Source organism: Anopheles merus, chromosome 2R (genome assembly GCF_017562075.2).
Source record: "Anopheles merus strain MAF chromosome 2R, AmerM5.1, whole genome shotgun sequence".
Lineage (NCBI taxonomy): Eukaryota > Metazoa > Arthropoda > Insecta > Diptera > Culicidae > Anopheles > Anopheles merus.
Window position 1 is genome coordinate 43,836,805 of NC_054082.1, and position 25,700 is coordinate 43,862,504.

Below are 25,700 nucleotides of genomic sequence, written 5' to 3' on the forward strand. Positions count from 1 at the left end.
ATTGATTGAATCGGTATTTGAGCTTCGAAAACATAGAACAGTGATGGTGGCACGATGTTGGTGAAGTGTAATTTAATTTATCCTTTTCTTAGAGGGATTTTCTGATAAATTCGGGGGTTCAATGAGTTCAAACTTAAGATTTAGGACTAAGATCAATAATACAAACAAATAATACAAAAAAATACAATAATAACAAATTTAAGATGGGAGGAACATTTTCTTCAAAACTGGTGATTGCAACAACTATACAATAAAAACTGTATGTTACGGAGAAATAAAAAATATACATCTTAAAAACTATTATTTGAATAAACGCACAGGGTCAAGTTATTTGAATATTTTAATTTGAATAAGAAATGTCTAAAACTCACATATAATCCGTTTTACGGATCTCACATAAACGATAAGATTCAAAGAATCAGAAACAATTACCTAAATATTTGCTAAAACTAACCTCACATTTTTAGCAAATCATTCTCTGCTAAACCAGATCAAACCCAGCTCTTAGAGCGCTTAATTGTCTTGATAATCTACAGTGCATCACAGGTAGTCACTAGTTCACTTCTCTTAAAATTACATGCTACCTCCTGATAGCTCATGTAAAACTACACGATTCAACGATGACAAGATCATAATTTTCCGTACATTTCTTAACAAAGAGCTACACTAGATCTTCCTGTGGTGCATTTCACCTAAACGACTGCATTGCCGATAGAACCGAATCACGCAAAACTAGAAAGTGTAGCCGAGCCCCACGAAAACGTTCAAATAGATGGATTGAGTCTTGTTGTATGGACCTGACGCTGGTTTTGGCTACCAATTTTCGGTGAACCATGCTCCTTTTTTAGTTTGTGCGGTTTAAAAACCAAAAGCATAGGAAGCTTGCACTGTGCTGAAGCGTGTGGTATTATAGACAAGCACATCTCACCCAGATTGAACTTACAAATAGAATAAAGTGTACCCGCTGGTACTGGTACACGCGAGCTCAAGATAAGGCAATCCGGGTAGCATCACATTATGGGTACCGGGAAAACCGCAACGACTGCTCGAAAACGACTAGATACTGCTGCCGCAAACGGTACGATCCGTATCCATTGCGTGTGTGCACGATAGCCAACAATAGTTCACCGAAAAGCTCAAACTATGGTGCATGCGGTTCCCTATCAGGCAAAGGTTCAGTGCCCAGTATTCCAGCTACGGGTGCCCATCTCTGCGCAAGCATCCCCTTATTGCAGTGAATTATCCTGCTTTCCTGCACTTTACATTAGAACCATAGCATACCGTCGCCAACATTATGGAACATATTTCATCTCTGGATGCTTCGGTTAGCTTTTCGAAAAAAACACTATCCAATGTATTGAATTGCTCGCTCCCTAAAAACCAGCCTTTTCCTCCTCACGCTAACTAATTAAATACGTTCGTTTGGCCATCTAACCACCAAAAATTATACCGTTCGATGCATTGTTTGAACAAGCATTTGCCGTACAAGCGATAGCGTGCTAGTGTTTATTTTCCACTGCTGTATTTGGGAACCGCCTTGCTTTTCCTGTGTGCGGCTCCATCGTCGTGATCAACGTTGCGAATCGGTGACATTCTGTTGCATTTTCATGTTTTTCATGTTCTCCCTTTCTGCCTTTCTCGCTCAAATTTCCGTTTTCGTTCCACTTCGGACGAGGGTGGCGGTTAAATGTGCATACATTAAATCAAACAAATGTTTATAGGAAATGAATGAAACACGGGCAGGAAATAAGGCTGAGAGATTTTCCATTCCATTTTCCATCTCGTGATGGTTGGCGCTTAACAGAGCGTTCCCCAGCAAACAGGGTAAAAGAACAGAACCTTGCAAGGGCGAACAGCCTGCTGAGGTAAGCGCATCGCGAAAGGACGGTTGTGTGACTGACAAAGTATACCCGACTGTGGAAAAGTGATCAGTTTGTTTTGGTTGCCCTGCTCATCGTGCGTGGTATTGAAAGCAATTTGAAGGGTCATTTGAAAGAACTTATGTTTAGAAGCAGTGCCACTGTCTACTGAAATATTACACTAAATGCAAACACTATTTTATCGTTTGATTGATCTTCACCTGTATTTATCATTTCAAAGTGCTTATCCGCTAAAAGAAATTCGACTTTTCACTTAAAGAATCTCTATTCACAAATTATAACGCAACAGTCCTTCTTGCCATGGAAATGAAATTGCAAACCATTGCAAGAACTAGCGTTAAACCTACCTAATGCTTTGTTTGCTAACCGGGATTGTATTTCCCCGTCTTTTATTCACCCGAGTTCAGACGATGCACTATTTTCTTTTTTCGCTTATACTCTGTTTCCGTTTTGCGTATTACATTTAGGGAAGGGTGCTCAGCTTTTTTGCTTCCTTTCCAGCTCGTGAAGCTAAATTTCCATCTCAGTTTATTCCCCCAACCACTGTACTGCCGAATCTTGCACACAGTCAAACGTACACCATCACAAACACACACGCGCTCGTTTTTACATACATTTCACCACTGACCACTGGTCGTGTTTCCATGTCAGCAGGGCAATTCTTTCCATCGTCAGCTTCACGCTCCCGGAAACCGGAAGTGGAACATTTTTCTACACTCTTTTCCCGCTTCGGTCGTTCGCTTCGGTGCAGTGTGCCACCCCCGTACCTACTGCCTTGCATCGGTGTCGGTATCGGTGACCATCTATCACCAGAATCCTGTCAGCTTCGCCAGCAGTTCGCCATGCAGCGAGCCATCGAGTTGGGGGTGAGGCGAGCGGTGAACCAGCAGCAAACCCGTCGGTTGCGGTTTCGTTTCTCTCCCGTTCCAACGGGGCAGGGTTTTCCGGCATCCGGAAAAGCAACTATTCATTTTTGGATGTTTTTTTGTTGTTTTTTTTTGCTATCTTCTTGTGTCGGGAGGGCCTTTGCTTTCGGGCTTCCTTCTTTCTGCTGTGCATTTTCACTCGCGTTCGGAGTTTCGTGCGCGTCACCAGGGAAAAGCGTTTCTGCAAAGCTTATTTTTCTGGCCATTGAACAAGCGTCCCATTGCTCGGGTGCAAACAATAACACAGAAAAAGGTACCGATGGAGCAGCCATTTTTTCCTCTCGGTATGTTATCGTTTAAATTGGAGAGATTTTATCGCGTACTCAATTTGCTTTCCCGGCACCACTGCGCGCGCCCTCTGGTAGGATAGATTGCTCCCAAAAAAACGTCAGAGCGGATGCGGTAGCGAAAGAAACCGTTCGGTGACCGAAAACAAAAGGCACTGTCGGTCGTTTGGCTAGCCACAGAATTGAATACAGCAAAACAAAGGTCTATAATCAGCTACATCATCATCATAAAATTCAATTATGCTTCCATAATTTTCGATGGTGTTCTACCAGCTCGGCTAATGTATCTACTGCCGGGATCTGGGCTTTAGACGGACGCCGACTATGCGCAGTTTATTTGTATCAGCGTCAATTACACGCCTGGATAACAACGCACTAAAGACACCAAGATTCGATGTCTCTTGTCGTGGCGTAGAGTTATCAAGTTGCTTCTATTTCGACAAAATATTAGATCCAATGTAAAACACCATAGCATTGGATTACATATTTCTTCGGCTTTGAAACAAAGCCTATGTCTGCCATCCGCCGTTTACGAATATATGTGATGGTTTTGTATGTTGTATTCATAACTGATAAGCGAATTCGCAGTTGTGTATCCAAACTTAACGTAATCTAGCATCTAATTAATGCTTCCGTTTTCCATTGACAATGTTACGACACTGGATTATCAATAATCCCACGATGAATGACAAGATTGCGTTCGTCTACAGAACGCTCCATCCATTCGTCCACAATCCGAATGATCCGGCGCTCGAGGAAGTTTAATGCAGATGAAGGTCAAGCAGAAAAACCTCAATATTGTCAAAACTAAACCCAACCTGAAAGGACTCTTTGCATTGGCAGTCGGTGTTGGTGTGCCAGCCAGTGAAGTTGTTCTGCTTAATTAAGCTCGATAATGTTTATATTCAATTAAGCTAATGATATGACGAGCCGTCGACTGCTGTGCGTATTTGGCGTGTCTTTGTATATGAGTGTATGTGTGTGGTTGTCAGAAGGATGGAATAGATTGAAATAGATGACAATGGTAATAAATGTGCAATAAAATGATCGAATATTAAGACAGATTGACACGAAGCCGTGCTCTGGCACATACACACTCAGCAAAACATGCTGTGGTGTATTGCTGAACGGGGGATATTAGTTACTAGTGCCACTTATGCCAGTCTAACTTTTTTATTGCCTGAAATAATACTGAGAGTCCGGTCACGATGATTCTTCATTAGCGGGTATATCCACAATGCTAAGTCCTACTGCTACAGCTAAGTGCTTCAGCTTTTACTCGTGCGTGGGTTTTTGTAAGTATCGGTACATTTGTCTTTGGAGCAGCTTAGATACCGGTTAGATCTGGTTTTATGATGCACAGAACGATTCCGTGGGCGGTAGCCTACCGAACATTGAAGCTGAAAGAAGCGCCAGGTGACTTTTACGCTTTGATAAACATCGTACTCGTTCCGATCGTAAGCCATTCGTCTTCCGGCTTTGTGTGTGTATGTGTTGCGTGCTTTTCCGTACTTTAGGGTTGGAATCAACAAAACAGCACAAACTATGTGCCTTCAAGTCAACAAACTATTTCCGTGGCCTTGAAAAGCACTCAGAACAACAAGCATCGTTCGTTTTTATTCAAGTCCGGGTTTATGAAAATTTGTTTGGAGCATTTGTTGCCAAATTGTATAAAAAATAATTTCATTTTTCAATAATTTCAATTTCAAAACACGATAAAAAATAATTTCATTTTTTTTATTCAGGAGGGACGGCTTTGCCGTATTGCTTAGTTTCAAATTAATTTAAAAACATTTTTATTCACAAAAACATGCGTAGTTTTTTATCAAATACAAAAATAAATTTAAAAAAAAATTTTCACAAAAACATGCGTAGTTCTTTTAGAACAAATAGAAAAATCCGAAAAGTTGCCATTGAACAAATGTTCCTGCAACATTTTGATGTTTGGTCGTCTGACGTATGTTTCGTGTTTTTTTTAATTGTCGTACATCATGCCTGTTTGTTTCGTGTTATAGGTACATTTTTAAGTCAATCATAAATACTACAGTAAGTATTTGCTAACTGGAGTTTGTTTACTTTTCAGTTAACGGGACATTTTCGCTAACAGGGATACATTTTCAGCTGTCAAACGCATACAAATACAAACCGAAAATGATTCTGGTGTATTTTTTCCATGTTTCTATGTTTCATTGCTGTAGAATTATAGTTGGGTTTCTCAACCATGTTTGACCATTTGAAAACTAATCTTTTATCTCAATATTATTCCTCATCTCCTCGATATGCTTTTTCTTTTCGCATAGATGTATCCCTCGTTTTTTCCGGAAGTTTTACATTTGACGTTTAAGTGATTTTTAACTGGGATCCATCCTAGGTAGCGAATATTCCGTTAAAACGTACTTCAGCTAAAATACGACTACAGTGACATCTCTATAAGATGAATTTTCAAGGGACTGTCAGGTTAGTCACAGGTTTGATGAAAGTGTTGCTATGAACAATACAAGAAACCAAGGGAAAAACCTGGCATCCTTGTACCAATATTTTTGAAAACTATCATCTAAATATTCATCATAGAGAACTTAGGCTGCCAAATCGCATATGCAGCTTAGAAAATATTCGCCTTGCGAAAATATTTATGATGAAGAGGCTTAAAATATATGAAACACGATGGGTCAAAATGTTCATCAACTCATCAAAAGAAATAATTCATCTTGAAGAAACTACATCTTAGAGAGAATTCTCTATATTCATATCAACATCGTAAAATTCAACATAATTTATTTTTAATGCAATTCAATTCTACTCTTTCCATGAATAAAGCTAATACAATCAATAATACTCTTGTTTCAAGTTTCAGCAAATAATATAAAATACATACTGTCCTGTTTTACAAACCGTTGATTACATACGTCATTGATCAAAAACCGCAAAAATCAATTCAATTAAATTACGCAAAAAAACTGATTAACGAAATCAATTCTCTGCGTTACTATTTCCACTGATGCTGCTTTCAGAAAGTGGTGGTGAGTTGCCAGTAAATGTTTGCCAACGCGCAAGGGGACACACCACTTCGATTCGCCAACCGGAAAAATCGATTAGTGCAATAGATCGATAAACCTGGTAGCGAAAGTAAAGGAAAGCTCCTGTGAAAAAACAGCAAACAAACTCTATCATCTTGTGCGTATCCAAGTTCCGCTTGGAATGCTGTCACTGTTGGAGCTCTCAAAAAGCAGTTCAACGGAACGCAGTCGTTCCGGTGGTTGCATTGTGCTTTTTAACTTAAAACTACCCCACAGCAAGCTGCTTTGACCGCAACTGCAATCGTTGCAACGTTTCTCGCAATGGAAAACTATCCCATACTTTTCTTTGCTTCCATGTTTTTTTGTCTTTATGGAAACTCTCCTATTTTCTATTAAAACTTTTTCCACACAAAGATATGCTTGCGTGGCTATTGTGGTTTGTCATATATTTATTGCTTTCACCAAACCACCGAAATAAGTTTTGTTTTTGATTCCATGTTCCATCTTAGAAATATGGTACATACACTTCAGTAAACTTTAGCGTACGAAATGGATATCGAAAATGTTGTTAGTCTTTTTATATTTGTTATAATTTGATATAATTTATTTTTTCGTCCTATTTATTTACAGGGTACAATAAAGAGAAATATGCGTCTCTAAAAAAAAAATCAAATATATAATAATAAACATAAAACAAATCGATATGAAATAGTATGTTTTGGCGTATGTACAAAAGTATCATCGGAACCAAATACTACAAACAATTTTTATCGGGTTATTGAGTATCTTTAAATTAAACTGTTTTAAAGATAAAGTATCATCAATACAATCATTGAAGTGCTTATGAGTTTTCAACCAAACATACCATATTTAGTTTTATTTTTGGATTTAATTAAGATTAATGTAAGAGCAATACAAGCTATTAAAACACAAATTGTTTTACTGTTTTACACAGCAGGCCAAACCGATTCAAACAATGATGATAAATGATGGTTTGAACCCATTTCGATTCGATGTTTACTTTTTCTTTGACGATTGCCGTTCAATCGGAAAAAGCAACAACATTTATTGAACCTGGACAAACTCCGCTACCATTGTTGTAACCCTGAACACAAAGTATCGGTCCTACAGTTGGTGTTGAAAACAACTTTGGAAACACTTGCCAACTTCTCACATGCCCAACCTCACACGATCGGTGGTGTACAGGAAAACTTGTACAATGTTTTCGATTGCTTTCACGCTATGTGTGGAAATGTTTCAATGTTTAGTTTAGGGGTTGAAGCCTTTTTTGTTTTAAGTTTTTCTTCCGTATCACTCCTATTCTTGTTATACGTAGGTAAGCCGCTTATGGTATGTCGATCCCCGCACAACACAGGCCTGACAGGCCTGGCACTAACAATGTACCCGAAAAATATAGACATCAACGGTACAGCGTAATTGACATTCGTATTGAAAACCAATAACCAAACCAGTTTTCCAAATAAATTACACACTTTGTGTTTGCGTATAAACTGTGTATGAAGCAAAAATAGAAAACATTATACTGTGGTTGTCGATTTAAAGCAGAAGGAAAATGTGTTTGTTGGTCGAAGCTTTTTCTGTGCCCAAACGCGTTTTTCATTCGGTAGAAAATGTAATTATAAATCGTTAAAAAAATATTTTGTAGACTCTTCCTCATAGTTCCCTGTTCGATGCCATTTTTCGTCGATTTTTCACCACAATGTAGCCAAACGACCAAACCACAAGGCTTGTAATGAGGTGCGACTTGTTATTCTTTAATCATCAACCACAAACTCGACCAAAATGGCATGAGACAGCGAGACATTTTCATTTTGTTGCAGAGGTGGTGTTGTAAAACATGTTGTAAAATATTTGGCACAAACAATTTTGGAAATGAGAATTGAGGTAATGTTTGTAGTGTGCATGTATGCAAACTTAAACTGTCATAAAATATGCTTGGGTAAAGCAATATAAAAGCTTTATGTTAAATGTATGTATATTATATTGACTACACATCGTTTTGTCAAAATGGCGAACGTAATATATAAAAGTACTAAGATAATAAGCTACTTTGAGAGCCATAAAATCCCAAGACAAAAACAAAAACGGATAATAAATCGAGACAATCAATTGCTAAATAATTTGTCTCGCAAAGCATGAATCACTTTATAAGCCATGGTTGGATTCATCCCATTCGAATCAATTCTCTCGTTACTTGTGCATTTGCCAGAAAAGAGAATATCAACCGATGTCCCTACAACTGTCTACCCATAATTTATCCATTAATGGCTCCTGTATCCAATTCAAATCCATCCGAAGGCCAATTCTTGAACCAATGCTATATGTTACATTGGTTGCAAATTGTACCACAAAATTCTTGGAACGTACTTGTTGGAACTTTTCCATCGTGTTACAAAAACAAAATACATTAAATAGCACTGGTACAACCCGCACTACGTTCGCACACATCACCGTCCGCCGGGAGCAGCGTATCTGAAGGACAACATTGTAAACGATGCGCAATGGTTTCAGCGAAACCAATCGCGTATCGTAGACTAACCCCACCGTTCGGACTGTAGGTGCTGTGTGAAATATTTAACCACTCTTGGAGACTTGCTGGCGGCACTGTCAGATAACCACCATTATGTGCCATCATCGATGGTCGATGGAAATGTCCTGCAGTACGTGCGGCGAGGTCTCGTAAACCGGCTTGTAATCGTTACTGTTGACTAACAGCTCCGTGCCGTCCAATCGATCACCGTGGGCGCTATGACTTCTTCGACACGATACGATATCGCTAGAGTATCTCCTCGGATCCTCCCACAGCACCACCACATGTTTGTAGTCGTTTGGTTTGAGGGGGTGGGGAGGGGGTGGTTTTCCGCGGAAAATGGTGACATTTATTACGAACGTAATCGTTAAGCCTGCTGCTGGTCAAAGTGTGCGAAAACGGGGAGCGGGATTAGCATGGCTGGGAGAAAATGAGGCTGAAGGAGGAAGTTTTCCTAGAAAAGACTTGGAATTCTTCCACCGACCGTTATTTGTCAATCCCCACCGCTTCCGTTTTGCTGCCACAACACATCAATTTAGCTTCGCCCACAATCATCAATGGAAAGTAATTAAATTGCTCGACTCACCGAAGTCGATTCGTTTACTCGTTTCAGGCAGCAATTCTGCACTTGAGGGACTCGCTTAAACGCCATGCAGGGAAAGGCTAAGGAAGGAAGGAAGGATGCTTTCTCAGGAGCGACTCCAACGGTTGACAAACTTAGCTCCAGGCGTCACGTCGCTAACAACGTACGACAACCACACAGACGCACACACAACGCAACCACCTTCTATGGGGCAAGTTGGGGCTAAAGAAAAGGAAATCAATTTCCACGAGGGCGACCAAAATTCAATCAAATTTTTGCTATACTTCTTCCATCGCGCGGAAGTATTGAGCGGCATTTTCGATGACGGATGAATGTGTACCAACAGCAGACAGGTTACCACTGCCTTCCACCCTTGCCACCGGAACCATCAGTAGAAAGAGGCGCCCTGCGTGCAAACAAACGAACGAAACAATCATCCGATGACAAGGCAAATGTTATTTTATGCCGCATTTGAATGCTGGCCGAATAGATGGAAAGGAGGTAAAAATGGCAAAATTGGTGGGGAAAATTCGAGTTCCGCCGCTCGGGGGAAAACAAGATGGGAGAAACATCCGTAGAGAAGCCAGGGACTCTTGCGCGCATTCCGCCGGGGTGGACGGAATTCATCAACAACGCACGAAAAGTCATCCCTTTTCATCGTTCGTGGTGCTGTGTGCCGATGGGTTGCTTACAAAATTTCGAGCCAACGATCGAAGGCAAACTTTTCGCATCACCGCTTGGTAGTGTATGATTTTGCCTTAAGCGACAAAGCTCGCAAAAACATAACCGGCAAATGGTCGCTTTGCTTCGTCTCCGCTTCCAAAAGAATAACTTCCCACCCACCAAATGGCGAGAGAAAGAGCGAGAAAACAGATGAAACAAAGTTTTCATCAATATGAGCATCGATTTTCGCCGAACGATACTGCTGTTTTCCCAACGGTTCGAGGGAAGCCCCTAAATATATTAAACGGTAATTAGATTAAAGGTCTTTCGCTTAAAGCTTCTTCAGATAAAGCCATTGGATGGATTCCAAGCATTGGTAATAATTTTCTCCGGGCTCTCCACCAAATTTCGAGTGTGAAATTTTAATGGGGAAACAATGCTTCTGAAATGAACATGGCTTGACAATTTACCTATTCATGGAATTTAACAGTAAAGCATGCTCCACGAAGGAACCATATTTTGGGGAAATTGAAGTACTTAAGTACTCACACACACATTTACAACAAAGCTATCACTTTTTCCAATCATTTCGTTTTGTTTTTAAATCGTATTTGCAGCGTATCTCAAAATTCTTTTCTTTTTTTTCTTTTATTGAATAAATAATGACCCATCACATAACACTGGGCTGCCCTCTGATGACAGCCAAATGTCATGGTCAACTTATTGCGATGGAAAAGAAGCCACAGAACAAAAAACAGCAACACACGACTGTTTTGCTACTTCGCCAGAGTGCAATTGAGTATGGAAGAAACATTAAGCACCCGGCGAGGGACGACTTTCCCAGCCAGCCAGCCGGAGATTAATGCGCGAACGTAACGAGCTCGGGGGATCCATCCCGGGGCGAAAAACCAGAAGCGAAAAATTACACCCAGACCAAACCATCGGCTCCAACAAGATGCTGGCCATGGCAAGGAAGCCACACAGCGGAAGCGGAAAGAAAACCAGCATTCGCGGTGACTGAGAAGATGGTGAGCGCGTGAAGGTTGCGCGGAATCTAATTGCGCTTGGAGCAAAAACATAAAACTTCACTTTCGTCCAGTTTGGCTACATAGGATACCCCCTCCCCCTGAAGAAAAAAAAGATGGCACTCGGTGGTTGAGGTTTATAAAGCTGCCCCAGCAAGTCCGAGAAGTTTTGGGTGCTCCATGCTGCTGAAGAAATCGCCCCAATATGGAGAGTGGCCCCTACCGAGAGTTAACTTCATCGCGCGTACAGTCGAAGTGTTTCTAATTTCGCGCAAATGCGCCAAGAGTTTTCGCCGTACGGTGGGATCTCATGGCGAGGCTTCTGCTTACTCGGAAAAGTCTTACCAAAGGTTAAGCCACTGTCCAAGATGATTAGCTACGGGTATGGTACACTGGCGAACGCTCTTTGCGTAACGAAACTGAAACAGACAAGATCTTGCTGGTGTCTGGAAATTGTTCCCCCTCAAGGGACATCTAGCGCGTCTGTGTTGTTGTACTGGATGCTCCTTGCAGCTTGGGTGAGGAGATATGGTGTCTTGGTATCGTTTCCACTCATAGCACGTCACCAATTACCGGTAATCCGGACAACACTAGGCTCTTGCAGCCATTAATCAAAATAGCTCTCCTGAGCCGCGGAAGAATGTTCAGGCTCGAGCTGCAACCGTGCGCCTAATTGCAATAACGCGCTGGAGATGCATAAATTTATGCTCGTTAGCGAGAGCTTCCCCTAGCAGGTGCTCGCCCTGTTGGGGCGCGGAAGCCTGATAAATGAACTTCCCTGGAAGCTGGTGCCATTCTGCGAAGCCTTTGTGTATATTTTCGTGTATTCTATGCACAATTTCACATTCCATTTCTATAGAATTTATGATCAAAGAATGAATTTGTGGGTTGTCGTCCATTGAAGTTGCATAGTCGAAATATCGCTCAAAAATTAGGTGCTCGAGGTGATTTTTTTTTTCCAGAGAACCTGTATTTTTCGGTAAACCTCTTCCAAAGTCCTAAAGTAATAGAAGAAAATTTCCACGTGAAAAAGTAGAAAAGGCACGACAAAACCTTTAAAAATATGAAATCCCCAACAACCATCGCATGAGACGTCCGTACCATAAATCTCATCTTAAATTACACGTTACCCGGCCCGAATATCACCAAGCACTCTTTGGCCGGTGCGCTTTGTAGCTCTTCACCCGAACGATTTCAAACATTTTCCGTTTCATGCCAAATTCGTCTATTTAAATCTCGTTGCCAAATGCCCACATTGTACGGGTGCGCCACATGAAACGCGGCGGTAGAAACTTGCCCGATTCGGAATTCGTCAAAGTCACGCCGCGCGTATGGCTACTTGCTCCTCGCTCACCGTCTCTGCCCCGATAAAGGCTTCCACTGTGCCCGAAATCGATATCACATTTGCAATTGCTCAACCGATAAATTCGATACGGCTTTGCGGTAGGGTACCTCTGGCTCGCTCTGGCACAGTCAGCCTCCGCCAACGTGGTGCTGCGTGCAATCGTCTCGATGCGCGGCAAGGATCGGGAGCTGTTTAAATATCAATTTATTTTGCTTCCATCACCGTGTGCTCTTGTCGCTCCCGGCACAACCCGGTTTCCCGGGAAGTTGCCGAACGGTTGTGTGATGCAGCGCGCACAATTGCCGAGCCCGGAAGTGGTTTCAGCTGTCAAACAGCATGCTCTAACAATGTTTGAAGCGGTTGAATTATTTTTTTGTCAAATTTGTTCTACCAAAGCGGGCACATGCTTGGAAATGATTTTCCTGGCACTGAGGGCATTCAAAGCGGCGTGGGTTTTGTGCCGAAGCGGTTTTGTCGATGGTAGATAAAAGTTTTCCACAAACTGTATCGTTCGAGAACGTCATAAAGCGAGTTATTTAGCGGATCTTATTGTGTATTTTACTATGAACATTGTTTTAAAAGCAAAATAAGAAATATACCGGTTTAAAATGGCAAACTTACCCAGTGTCATTAAACAAGTGTACCAAATACATGCTAAAAGCATAAAACGTTAAAAAGCATTCTATTGCTGTGTCATAATTTAACTCTACTTTATGAATGGAAACTTCCCAACAAAGCAGCACCGTTGGTATAAATCACTACCTGTCGCCAACTCACCATCCCATCCCCAGCTCTTCGCAAAATGCATACAAAACTACATCCACTACGCTTGAGACGATGATACAGCCCTGGTTCATAAATAATAAAACTTTAACTACCATAGCTAGAACAACTGGCAACCTGTTTCCACTTGTTGTCAACTGGCCACGCACACGATAAGGTGTTCTGGCGAGCGAGATCCACTTGCCAACCAACAATACAAGGGCTAAGAAAGTCGACCGAAACTTTACACTCTAATCTCGAAAGGAAATCTCCACCCTGGCCTTCCCAGCCGAAAAGGCGTCGCCCCTAAAAGAGATGTCAGCAGCGGTAGGTTCCTCGACATTAGTCGTCACACTGATGATATTGCAAAAGTGAGCTACCGGTGCTAGTGCGGGATGAAATATTTATTGAGCACAATAAAACCGGTCGACAGTTTCACTCACACGCACCGCCCAGTCCACGAATTGGCTACATCCGGTGCAGAAGAGCTCTCGCTTCGGTATTGCTTTTGAGTTTAAGGGGACAAACTTGACACGATTACCAAGCAGTATCCTTCCGGGCTTTGTACACCATCCGGAACGGGGAAAAGGACACTCGCACAGGCAAAAGTTCACCACCGACCGGATGGAAAATTTGTAATTCTGGTCGGACCGGCTTAAAGTCCCGTCCGCGCCGTTCGCAAGGTGTGTCGGGTGTTTGTGGTCGAGCGGTTTTGGCATCCCTGGGAAGGCTTAAGCTGTTTACGGCAAGGGACGTAGAGCAAGGGACGGTGTCTAGATTGTATGCGTTGGGCAAATATTTTGTCACTTACATCCTTGGCGGCAGCCGATCGGACGGCCTATTGTTTGCCGTTTTCGCCTCACCGTCTCAGAGGGGGCGGATGGTGCTCGGGAAACTTTTCCAACCCGTTCCAGGACAGAGCAATCGCTGGCAGGACGTTCTCGTTCACCTCATTTGCTTCACTTAATATTCTCAACGATCGTTATTTTCGCTCCACCACCGCTCAAGTGCGCACCCAGCCTCACGCCAGATGACACCGATGCAAACACAATCACACGAACACAAACACAAAAGGGCCTGAGCATCCTTAATTTGCACAGCACATATTATCGAATCACGAGAAACGGTGATCGGCAAAGGAAATTTTGCTTTCACTTCCAAAACCCGGATGAAGGTACCGTTTCCCCCCCGATGTTTCCTTCACTACTCTGCCAACTCTTCACTGCTGCACCATTGTCGTCAGTACCGAAAAAGCACCTCATACACACAAACACTCTCATACACACTCTACCCTGCACCACACCAGCACACTCTAATGGCACAATTAATTATCCCGCTTCTCGCTTACTGCTGACGATGCTGCTTGTCGATGCTGTCTCAGCGTGCCTTCGCTTCTTTAATCCGCGCCACACTCGCAGCGGGGAATATGTTGGTAGCAGCGAAAGTGCCTATCCACCGTACGGAGAGCAGGGTACCGATTCGTCCGGAAGGGATGGATATATTCACGGGATAAATTTGGTGACTTTACCGGTGCTCGTTAAGAAGCTTTCCCGGTTGAACACGCGTGTGCACACAGAGGCGTGCAAAACGGAGAAGGAAGTGAGCAAACGACGACCACAACAACAACAACAACAGCAGAAAAAAGCGTAAGCACAACAAATTAACGACCACTCATAACGATCAGGGGAACTTTGCACCATAATGCGGTTTGGCTAATGGGGGAAATTGATACTGATTTTCACCCTACCGAAACGCGCACCACAGATTACCGCAAGCGCCAAACACTGGCTGGGACCACACTCTGCATTATCGTGACCAGTGTTTTGCCATCGATCATAATTTTAAAGTGCACAATTTGAACAACCTTTGGCCAATTGCAGTGAAGTGTGATTTTGTTTTGATTTGGGGAAAATTGTAATTCTATGCGTTATTTTGTTTATCTTTCTATTACACGTTAACATTTGAAAAACAGCAGATTTTTGTCACTGTTACTTCCAAACGATTGTTTTGTTGTGGTGGGATCGTTTACAGCACGTACAATGGTATAATAAAGCATTCAAACCCGGAAAAATGACATTTATGATAACTAACTCGTCACCCACCGCACAAAACACTCTCTCATAATGCTATCGCCACAGATGGATTTTTGTTTCACTATAAATCACATATTTTACCTTGAGCACACGTCAACAGACCGATCGCATAATGAGTTGACGGACAAACATGGATCACCCAGAACGTTTCAGAACAATTCGCACAACCGAACCGATGGCACGGGCGTTAATGTGTGCCGACACAAACGGACCAAACGAAAACAGACACCGGAACGGGAACACGGTTTTCTTTCACTCGTCACTAGTCACACACGTCAATGTGTATGAGTGTGTGCGTGTATATCGCTCACAATCATCACTCCGAGATGTGGGTGTGCTTTTTTTCTTACTGTCGACAGACACACTCCTCTGCGTTATGTTATTCCGCATGCGACCAACGCGACAACCAGACTGAAGCGAACGGCTCGTACCATGGCCCTCGAGAGCGCCCGCTACGATATCGATATGCTTCGTGTGCCCGTGTGCTGTTCGTGAGGGTGAATTGTGCTTTTCGGGGTGTGTGCCGTGTTTGCCTGTCTCTGCTCTCACCGATCTACACTGTTTATCTTGGGACATTTCGGTTCGTTCCCGTGCCAGTTCAGCTGTGAATTGAGAATAATGCCATCCCATCGGTAGTGAGAACATCGATGCGGGAAGCGGGAGAGAACGTTACGCATTGGAATGCACCGAATCGCAGCATACGCTTACGGCGGTGAGTTCGTGAGAGTAAAGAATTGGAGAAAATTTGCCGTGAAACAAATGCTCAGGCAAAAGCGTACCGAAATGTCGAAGGGGAAGGAAGCATATCGCACCCGAGCTCAAGCATGTGTAACGAATCATAACGGCACGGAAACCGTCCTCCGCCCAACCGTGACCGAAGATGAAAGGGTGTTTTAGAGGTTTGAAGATTGTTTCCATACACCCACACAGTAGTGGTGCATTATAGTTAGTAAGCGTCGTCATCACATCGCAGCTACAAACACATTCACACACAGGCACACACGCACACACTCAATGAAAGAAAAAAAACCGCCAAAAACGGTAAACAATTGGTTCATTTTTCCAGCTGAGCGTGAGTAGGGACCGAACATTGAAGGGATGAAATGAACCTGAGATGAAGGTGAATGTATTTTCATCACTCGTCTCTCTTCTCACGGCTCACTCCTGGTTGAGCGAGTGCGCTCGATTCATCTCACCATCTTCGACGCGTTTTGTTTTCGTCTGTTTTGTTCGCTCTGAAATTCACTTTCGTTACGGTTGCTCGCCCATGTGCCCGTTTTTCGGTGACGGAACGCAGATTCGCTACACTATTGCGCTCTCGCTTGGGGAGGGAAAGGGTAATGCTGCTGCAAAAGGGGTATTTTGGAACGTTTCGTCCACGTTCGAACGAACGAACGTGTCGGTGGGGGCGGGCGGTGTCTTTACGGGAACGAAACCCTCTGCCCTGGCCGGGAGGCTTTTTATTCAACCGCATGTTTTACCGCTCACCGAAGCGTCGTGCCCCATTGTTCGATCTGTACAATGTGCCAGCCGCTTGCCCAATGTGTGACACGGTCGGCTATGGAGAGTGGAGCGACCGAGGGAGGCATAAAGACACAGCATGGCACCGTTCGAAAGGCGTAACTAAACCGGTCACTGCCACACCGTTCCGTGACGTTACGTTTTAACAGTCAATGGCCGCTCGTTGCCCGGCACTGCTTGACCGTTGTTGTGGCTCCGTGGGGACCCCTACCCGGGTCCAAACGTTTACTTTTGCGAAAGAGGAACGCATGATCCAGAAAAAATGCCAGCCAGCAGCGTCCGAGCCAGAAGCATTCGCGACTTCGTGGCGATCAGTTAAATGGAATGTCCATTGTGTGGTTAAGCTGAGCAATCGCTGCAAATACCCTCGCTCCAGCATTTGACCGTAGGCCACCCGATCAACAGTGTAATGTGTGTGTGTGTATGTGCACGAGTTCGTTTCGTTTTTTGCTTCATTCTTTCTTTTCAAAAACATTGAGTCTCCTTTCCCAACAGCTAGACGAAAGACAAATTTGTACCATAAACTGTATTGAACGGTGTGTGCAGTTTACAGCACGCCATGCACAAGAAAATGACAACGACATTTACTTCCACCTTCCGGAAATGGGGCGCCTGACCGGAACAGCGCTTGATGACGCATCGTAACGTTAGCGGTGCAATGCATCGCGTCACCAACATTAGATTGCAGACCCTCGAACAATGGGCCACCGGTTTTGGAGTGTTTTCCCTTCCGCTTCGTTACTTCCCCCGCTTTTGTTTTCCCTGAACTTATGTTTATGTATATGAGGGGAGATGAGTGTTGCTAGTGCTGGCAAGGGAAAGAGCGATGCGTATGCTAAGTGCTACATGGAGCGTTCAGTTGAGTGTAACCGAAAAAAGGTTAGTTACATTTATATCTCCATTTCGGTGACTAGTACGGAGCAGTGGTGGTGGATGAACTTTACATCGGGAATTGTTATGTTTCAAAAACGCTCAACATGATAACTACCAACTCAGGCCGTTGCGCTCTTCTTTGATTCTTTATTTAATAGCTTTCACTATGGCTGATGTTGAAACATTTTGGTAGCTGTTATGAATCTATGGCATCTCTATAAAAGCAATATATCATATTTTTGTGTCTACAATTATCGTTTGAAGTTGGTTAATTCTACAAATGTTTGCATAAAAAACATATTTTCTCTCTCTATTTTTTTTCGCGCAACATATCCATACCATCGAGATCTCAAGAGTTTTAGAGATCTCTTTCTTTTATTGAATGATTTTTTTTCCGGGAATCCAATAAAATGCTTATCCAGTTTGTCACTCATACGATCACCGTCCATCAGCATCCATTTCGTAGGTCCGGAAGACAGCACTACGCAGCTCAAAATATGTTTGCTTTTCGGTCTGATCATTATACTTGCGTATTATGTTTTACACACTTTGAATTGCAACGACGTTTTTACGTTTGAATAGAAAAAAAAAATCATAGCCCCAACAATGTAAAATGCAACTGTACAAAAAAGATAATAAAAAAAATATAAAAAAATATCACGCTACGCATTGCATCATTTATTGTACCTGCTTTAATGCAAATCATGCGATGTAGTTATGCGCTAATTAAGTTATAAGAAGTTCATTGTGATTCAATTAGCAACAAAAATACTGCTGTTAACAAATTAATGCAGACATACACTATCTAAGTTTCTACTGTAAAGTTGCTCTGACTGTGAGATCAAGGTTTTGGTGCTGTTTTATGAACTTCTCCCAACAACCATTGCGGCTGGTCAGGTTTGTTGGTATATCGTACGAACCTTCAATCCACCGCTGTATCTCACAGCATTGAGACTTAATGCGATAATGCAAATGAAATATCTCACCTCGGACCTACTCAAATGACCTGTGATGCAATAATAAGGTAATATCAAACAGCGAGGCTTTGAGAAAACCGGCAGCTCCCGCAGTATTAGCGTACAGCAGCAGCTCTAAGGTTAGGCCCAGATTTTGCGGCCATATTTCGGATGGCAATTAGCAGTAATTCATCGTTGTCGCCTTCGTCTTCAGCGCTATCTTGCCCTGTGTTTGCCGACGGTTTGCAAAGTCCGGCCGCACGCAACGACGCACATTGATCATGACCGTGGCCGTAAATCATCCGCGAGTGAATCATGCTCGAAAGTGCGCTCCGGATCTGTACCGGTGTCAGATTTCATGGGATAATCTTTGCGCCCGGGTCTCGCATTCCGGTCCAGCACAATCGTTGAACCGGTGCACGACAACAATACTGAGCACCGGAGATGCTTTGCTAAAGCCGCGAAGGTGTTCCGATGGTCGATGAAAGATTTTATTCACTGGCCGAGCGGATGAACAGCGGCGGTAGAAGATGTGGTTTGATCTCTTTGTAGAAAGATGGCATGAAATGAGGGCGGGGCAGGGTGGTATATAATCGGTGTATGTGACCTACGCGACGGCAATCGACCTTCCCACGGCGTAATCTGAACCCAACAATGTATACGGTGTCGCGATTACAATGGTATGCTCTCACAACAAAGCCAAACAGGCTACGCTGGCTTCGGTACGGTGCGTCTGCAAGTAATGCACCTCCAGAACCGGTCTTGAAGGACAAAGCGACCGAGGAAGTTTGAAAAGATGTCATAATATAGTGGAAATCAGCGTTAAGAACAAGATGAAAGATAATGAAAACAGAAAATAAGCAAAACAAATGTTATAATGAATGTACAAAACAAACAAAATATGCCCAATAGTTAAATAGTAACAATCTTTCAAAAATTTATGGTATGTAATAGTTTGAACACTATCAATATTCTGTAGCAGAGTAGTTTTAAAAACTTCTAAAACTGAATTTGATCTTTTTCTCGTTACTTTGTGGTGCGAAATTTTAAATGTAAAATCGAATTCTGTATTGATGCACTATCATATATATACTTTACGTTGCGTTAAAGCAAAGCATTACCCTTTTACTTGATGAAAAGTAACTAAATGTTATAGCGGTTATAGGAGTTAACTTGAATAACAATTGTTCCTTTTACCAGATGTCCATTTAATTAGTTAAGTAACTTTAAATTAGAACAGAACGTTAATAAATTATGTTTAGCTAAACAGATAACAATATTTTGTTTGGTACAATATATATGAATCATTATATTGATTGTGATATAGATTACACTTAAACTCCAAAGCCTGTTTTACATTAGACGTCATAGTAGCTTTGTCCAAATGAATAAAGGCGTCGTTTGGTCCTTTTTAAAACCAGCTATGCATATCATACGGCAAAACTACGCTGCTTGACAACAGCAATGTAAATCTCGCCCTTTAACACACCAAAAGCGTAAAGAATTGACATGTAATGTATTACCAGCGACACATCAGCACGGTATGCCGAAAGCCGAGGGTCGGTATTGCTGCATTCGAACCATTCGTCGCCCGGAAGTTATCGCCATTTCGTACGTGTCAGTTTCACTGCCATCTTCATCCGGGCTGCGAAATCATGATGGTAAAAACAAAACAGTACGCCCATCGCTTTTGCTGCCCGGTCGGGCATTGTCTGAAGATTTCCTGTCTTCATTCGCTAGATCCCAAATCCTTCACTTATCTGCGCACGACAAAGCTAGTCGACGTCTCGACCACAGCAAGGAAACGATACATTCTTTTTGCCTTCGGAAAACAAAACACATTCGCACAGTGAGGCACAAAACAATCCTTCTCCTTTTCCGCTCTTCAATCATCCGGTCACACTCAGGGTATGGCGCTCCCGCGTCGCGAGTGGCAATACACCGGCTACGCAAAGTCGTTTCGGTTGAGATGCATGAGGCTTCTGATACGGTTTACATTTCCGGAACAGTCAAAGCGAGTGGTTTACATAAAACCTAGGCTACGTTTTACTGTGAAACCTTTTTTACTATTGTTTACCAGATAAAGTCCGCCATCGAGCTTATGTCCCTTACGCTCATTCATTAGACGTCCTGTTCGTTCACTCCTACCTTTAGGCCAAAGCGTTCCGTAGGTTGAAGGTTATCAATAAGTGCTGACGTCGTTGTGGGTACAACGTTTGTATTTGTGTGTATATCTAAGGAAGAAAGAAAACAAACATTATTGCTTCGATTGTGCGACAGGCACTTACCGTACTTTGATATTCTATCTTCCGATTACCGTGATTGATTTAGTTGGGAATGCTCAATAGTTAACCATTGTTTCACTGCGTATCGAATGCTCCAATGACCTTATTTAGAAGTTGCCTTTACACTGTCGCTTTATCTTCCACCGATGTGACTCTCGCTCACTCTTTCGCCTCGTTCGTCATCATGATCGATGTCAACCCAATATTGACGCCAACTGTTTATCTTCCACGCCGGGACTCTCACATTCTACTAGCATCCATGATGGTATTTATCCATTCTCCAAAAAAGTGTGCTTTCCGGCTGCGAGCGAAAATCGGATCCGACAGCATTTTGGACTTCGTTAGCGGTGTTGTTTGCGGTACGGCGCCTCATTATAACCCACCAATGCCACAGTAAAACCCACAATGCCAGCACGCGTCGCCACGAGGTCGTGTAAGAGCTTTACCTATTTCCCTTTCCACGTGGTCTACCTGTTTCTGACGGTCCTGCTGGTTGACAGCGAACCACACAACCCAGCACACACCGTTATCCTGCGGTGTAATCTTTTCCAATATTTGTCCCAAAAGCGTAAGTATGTTTGTGTCTGGCGACCTAAACGTCAACAACCATAAACATAAACAACCTGCCGTCACCTTCCCGCCGTACCGTGGCTACACGAAAGTGTGTATGTGTTTGGTTGAGGGCTGTATGATGCGACTGGAAGGCAATTCCTGGGACCAACGGAATAGACATACCGCTTACTAGGGCGACAACAAAGTTCGATCCCACCTACCTGTCGGCGGGCTGCGTACCTTTGCGACATTGCTCTAAAGATCTAATCTTCCGTATGTTGTCTCCTGCGTCAGGTAGAATCAGTAGCTAATTACTCGACGGATGGTTCACGAGCTTGGTGGCGTCGTCACCTGTAGTCTGCGATGAGAATGTTGTCACAGAAACGCACTTGCCGGAGCCACCAAGGAATGCGGATCTTCGGGCCACGAAAGTCAATCGGTGTAGTTTTTTCTTCGTTTGTTTTGGGCTGTGTTGTTTAAGTTGAAAAATGAAATAAGCGCAAAGAAATTATTACTGAAATAAACTTTTCACAAAAACTATATGAACATTAAATGGCACACTGTTTTTCAAGCAAAACTATCACGAATACGATGTGAGGCTATGTTCAAACGGATGGGTTTCATACTTCGCAAAATGCAATATTGCATTGAGGCGCTCGCATTGAATCAAACAAACTTCAAATCTTGAGAAAGCTTCTTACGAATTGTGGTAACTGATTAAGCCTATATGAAACAACAGAAAGATGTGAGCAGTCTAAATATTACTTTCATAATTTTGTATTGCGCTCGGCTTCAAAAAGGAATTGTTATCTATTTAAAATTATTTATAAAACGACTAATAAAATTAAGAAGCTTTTGTTCTTTCCGTATTACAGACACAGGCTGTTTGAATGCCACGATTTCTATTACTGCAGTAACACGCAATATGACAGCTGACTACCACAATTAAATGCTAGATGTAGTCCAATACATAGTGAACGTTTCCAATTTCATAATTTCTCTAACAATTTGCTCTTCAAAAACAATTATTATAGTAATTTGGCTTACCATACTCGGGGGTGTTTGAGTGCCATGCAACCATTTACAATCCCTACCCCTCCTATTTTGTGTGTCTTTTTTTACATTTATATACATTGAAACAATAGATAATAATAGACTAGATTTTGATAACGAATCAGCAAATCGGCTCAGATGTTCTCAACCGAACAGGAGCATAACATATTTATTTTTTATTTACTTTATTGATGTGTATTTTAAATAAAATTATCATGGTAAACACTTTCATACATGTGATACCGAAGATTTCCGCTCAATTCATTACACGAAGTAATAGTTTAACATCCATATTTTGTGATTATACCTAGCTGATTTTTTAAAACCGCTTCACAAAAATAAACGGTCAGGAAATCACTAAACTAAAATCAGCCCTCTTACAAAAATTGCAATTTAATTGTTATTCTAGAACAATTTTACGCTAATTATTTTCCAAAATTGGGGTCTATTACTATCTCCCTCGAATTATTCTCTTATCAACCTACAAAGATCACACTGCCAACATCGTATAAATACACCGACCCGCTTGCTTGCTTAGTGGCAGTTGTGAAAAGTTATCGTCGAGTGCTTTTCGCTACATAATCGGCCTGAAAATGTTAAAACGGTGCGTTTTGTTTGTGCTGTTAGTTCAGCTGATAGATAAGGTAAGTCCAGTTAGATGATTTACAATCCTCTTTACAGTACAAGACAAGTCGATCTTTTTTCTTCATTTTCCAGTCTTTAGCCGTAGTACGGTTCGAGAATCTCAAGTACGAGCTGAACAAGGACTACATGCATGGTAACATATTCATCAAAAGCCAGAACGACAAGTACTCGTTCGGAGCTGACGTCGAACTGGCCAAGAAGGTTGAAGGCAGCGTCATCGTAAGTGTTTTTGTTTGACTTTTTTAGTCAAAATCCCAATACTCTCCACGGCCTTTATGATTGATGATTTGTTTCGTTATGCCTCCACTACAGATTACGCCGCACGTGCAGCATCTGGTGAAGGGCGAGTACCACACGATGGTGAACATCGATCTTGACACCTGCAAAGTCGATCCAGTGATGTCGGAAAATGCGATCGTACGCACGATCGCCAAAGAATCGACCAAGTTTATTAATTTTTCGCTCATGTGCCCGTACAACCCGGTAAGCGAACCTTTAAAAAAATGCATTAATTCTGCCACCATAAAAACCATTAATTTTGGCACTGTTACATGCCACTTCCCAGGGACGCTATTTGTTAAACGACTTTACGCTCGATTCGGAAAGCCCGCTGCTGAAGTTGATTCCGAACGGCAAGTACAAGATGGAGCTGAAGGCTCACCACTATCCAACGCCAGGCTCGGCACCGATAATGTTGTTCATGTACTCGGTGGATTTCGAACTGTATGCTGCCGCCAGTTAAGCGGGTTTGTACGCACGGTCATCTTTTAACGTTGTAACCATCATGCACTCTCGAACGATCCTGTTGTTTGCGATGCATGGGTGCAATGTTTTGCTGCTGCTTTAAAAACAAGCCAAGTAGCTTCATCACTGGAATGATGTCTATGTTTTGTTTGTCCTTTAAATGTTCCTTTGAAATAAAGCCTTGCAAAATGTGTAACAGAATTGTTGGAATGTTTATTTAACCCATCAAAATATATTTATTGGTATAACAACAAAATGAGGTGTAATGCGAAACTGTTTTGAACTGGAAATTTAAAAGCAATTTAAACAAAAATGATCAAAAAAAAATTTAACTCTAAAAAGAAGTCAATAAACTGTTGAAATAAATTACGAACTTAAAAGTTTGACATTTAACAGTTCACACCAGAATTCAAATTAATAATATAATAAAATCTCAATACCGAGTCATTAGCAATCTCCTGATGATGTATGAACAATTAACATAGACTTATCCTGAATTATTTTATGAAACAAACAAACGCAATTTGATAAACAGACAGAAGCTTTCAACCACCATAAGACCGGTCAACATAATTTATTACCTTGTTGCGAGTGCGGGCGTGAAAAGCTGAAACTTTAATTGAAATTCGGTTCAACCTGTAGCGTTTTCTTAAAACCCATTTATCCCAAGATTCAATTTAGTTCTGCGGACGGTAAAAATTATTAATGGAAAAAACTTTCATACCGTCGCTTCTACATAGTAAAGTACAACCAGTAAAGTAGCTTCTCTAGTAAAAGCTTACAGCGAATCCGAAAGGAAAAACGGTTCGCCTTATCATCATCGCCGATTATCGTTTCATCAGTGGTAGATATACCCGGAATGCCGCCAACCCACTAATTTCCTCGGCGTTTCAGTTCTGCAAATCCATGATTGAAACGCTAGAAAATTCGATCTATATTTACAATGATGGTGGTTTGGGGAGAGGGTGGAGAGATTACAGGGCATTCCACAAACCCGTCGCCTTGTGATACCGCACCATCCACCCCCAAAAAGCGTTCCGACTGACTGCTCTTTAATCAGCAGTCAAACGAACTTTTTCCGTCCCCTGGTGCCGTTAATTACCCTGCTAAAAACCATCAATCATAAAGTGTAGCACTATGGCGTTGGTTGGTGGGATTCGAAAACATTCCCGACACTCTGCCAAGGACGGACGAAGGAAAGCAAGGGAGAAATGCTCGACGAAGGATGGATGTTGTAAAGTTATGATAAATAATCCATGGGTTTGAATAATTGATTACATCATAAGAACCCGGGACAGATAGCATTCAGCGAAGGCAAAATTTAATGCATGATACACGATCAGCTGCTAGACACGGGAACTAGGTGAGATGGTTCTGCAGCACATCAACACGTGTGGCCATCGGTTTTAGTCTCTACAATCCTACTTGTGTTGTTTGTTTACTTTTTTCTCTTTTCAATTTCGATTTAATGTTTCATCCTAGCAGATGACATCTACAGCAGTAACAATCATTTAAAAAAAAGTGTTCGATTACGACATAGACTGCTATCGACCGTGGTGTTCTCGCTAAATCAAAGCTATCGTAGAAATGCAACAAACATATTTCACTACTTTGACATTATTGGCATTCCATGAAAAGAGACAAATAAATCAACCCCATTCCACTATTTCCAAATAACATTTCTTGACAAAGCAAAACGCTTTGAAATTTCCCGAAACAAAAACTCATCTTGTATCAATTTTGTCACGATAGGGTTGTTCAATTCAAAGAAATAATAAATCAATCGAAACTCGGTCGCCATCTTGGTAAATCCTCAACCCAGTCCCTGAAGAATCGGGCAAACGCTAAAGGCAATCGGTGATGGTCATTAACTTTACGGATGTATTATTTTTCTCCAACCGCATCTTTTCACCGTGTTCAAGGTAAAGAATAAACATGG

At 42.1% G+C, this 25,700-nt stretch overlaps 1 protein-coding gene and 1 long non-coding RNA gene across 2 annotated transcripts; one reads left to right on the forward strand and one right to left on the reverse strand.

The window, feature by feature from the left end:
• Positions 1 to 20,152: 20,152 nt before the first annotated feature.
• On the reverse strand, positions 20,153 to 21,867 carry LOC121589557. Its single transcript, XR_006004325.1, has 3 exons — positions 21,560 to 21,867; positions 20,800 to 21,478; positions 20,153 to 20,716 (listed from the first exon to the last, which is right to left on the reverse strand). It is a non-coding gene; the product is annotated as an uncharacterized LOC121589557 (long non-coding RNA).
• Positions 21,868 to 22,891: 1,024 nt separating this feature from the next.
• LOC121588655 lies at positions 22,892 to 23,962 on the forward strand. The gene is made up of 4 exons (XM_041906844.1): positions 22,892 to 23,016; positions 23,090 to 23,236; positions 23,330 to 23,500; positions 23,583 to 23,962. Exons 1-4 carry the CDS (start codon positions 22,966 to 22,968, stop codon positions 23,757 to 23,759), a joined length of 546 nt encoding a protein of 181 aa, XP_041762778.1. The 5' UTR covers positions 22,892 to 22,965; the 3' UTR covers positions 23,760 to 23,962.
• The last annotated feature ends 1,738 nt before the right edge of the window (positions 23,963 to 25,700 follow it).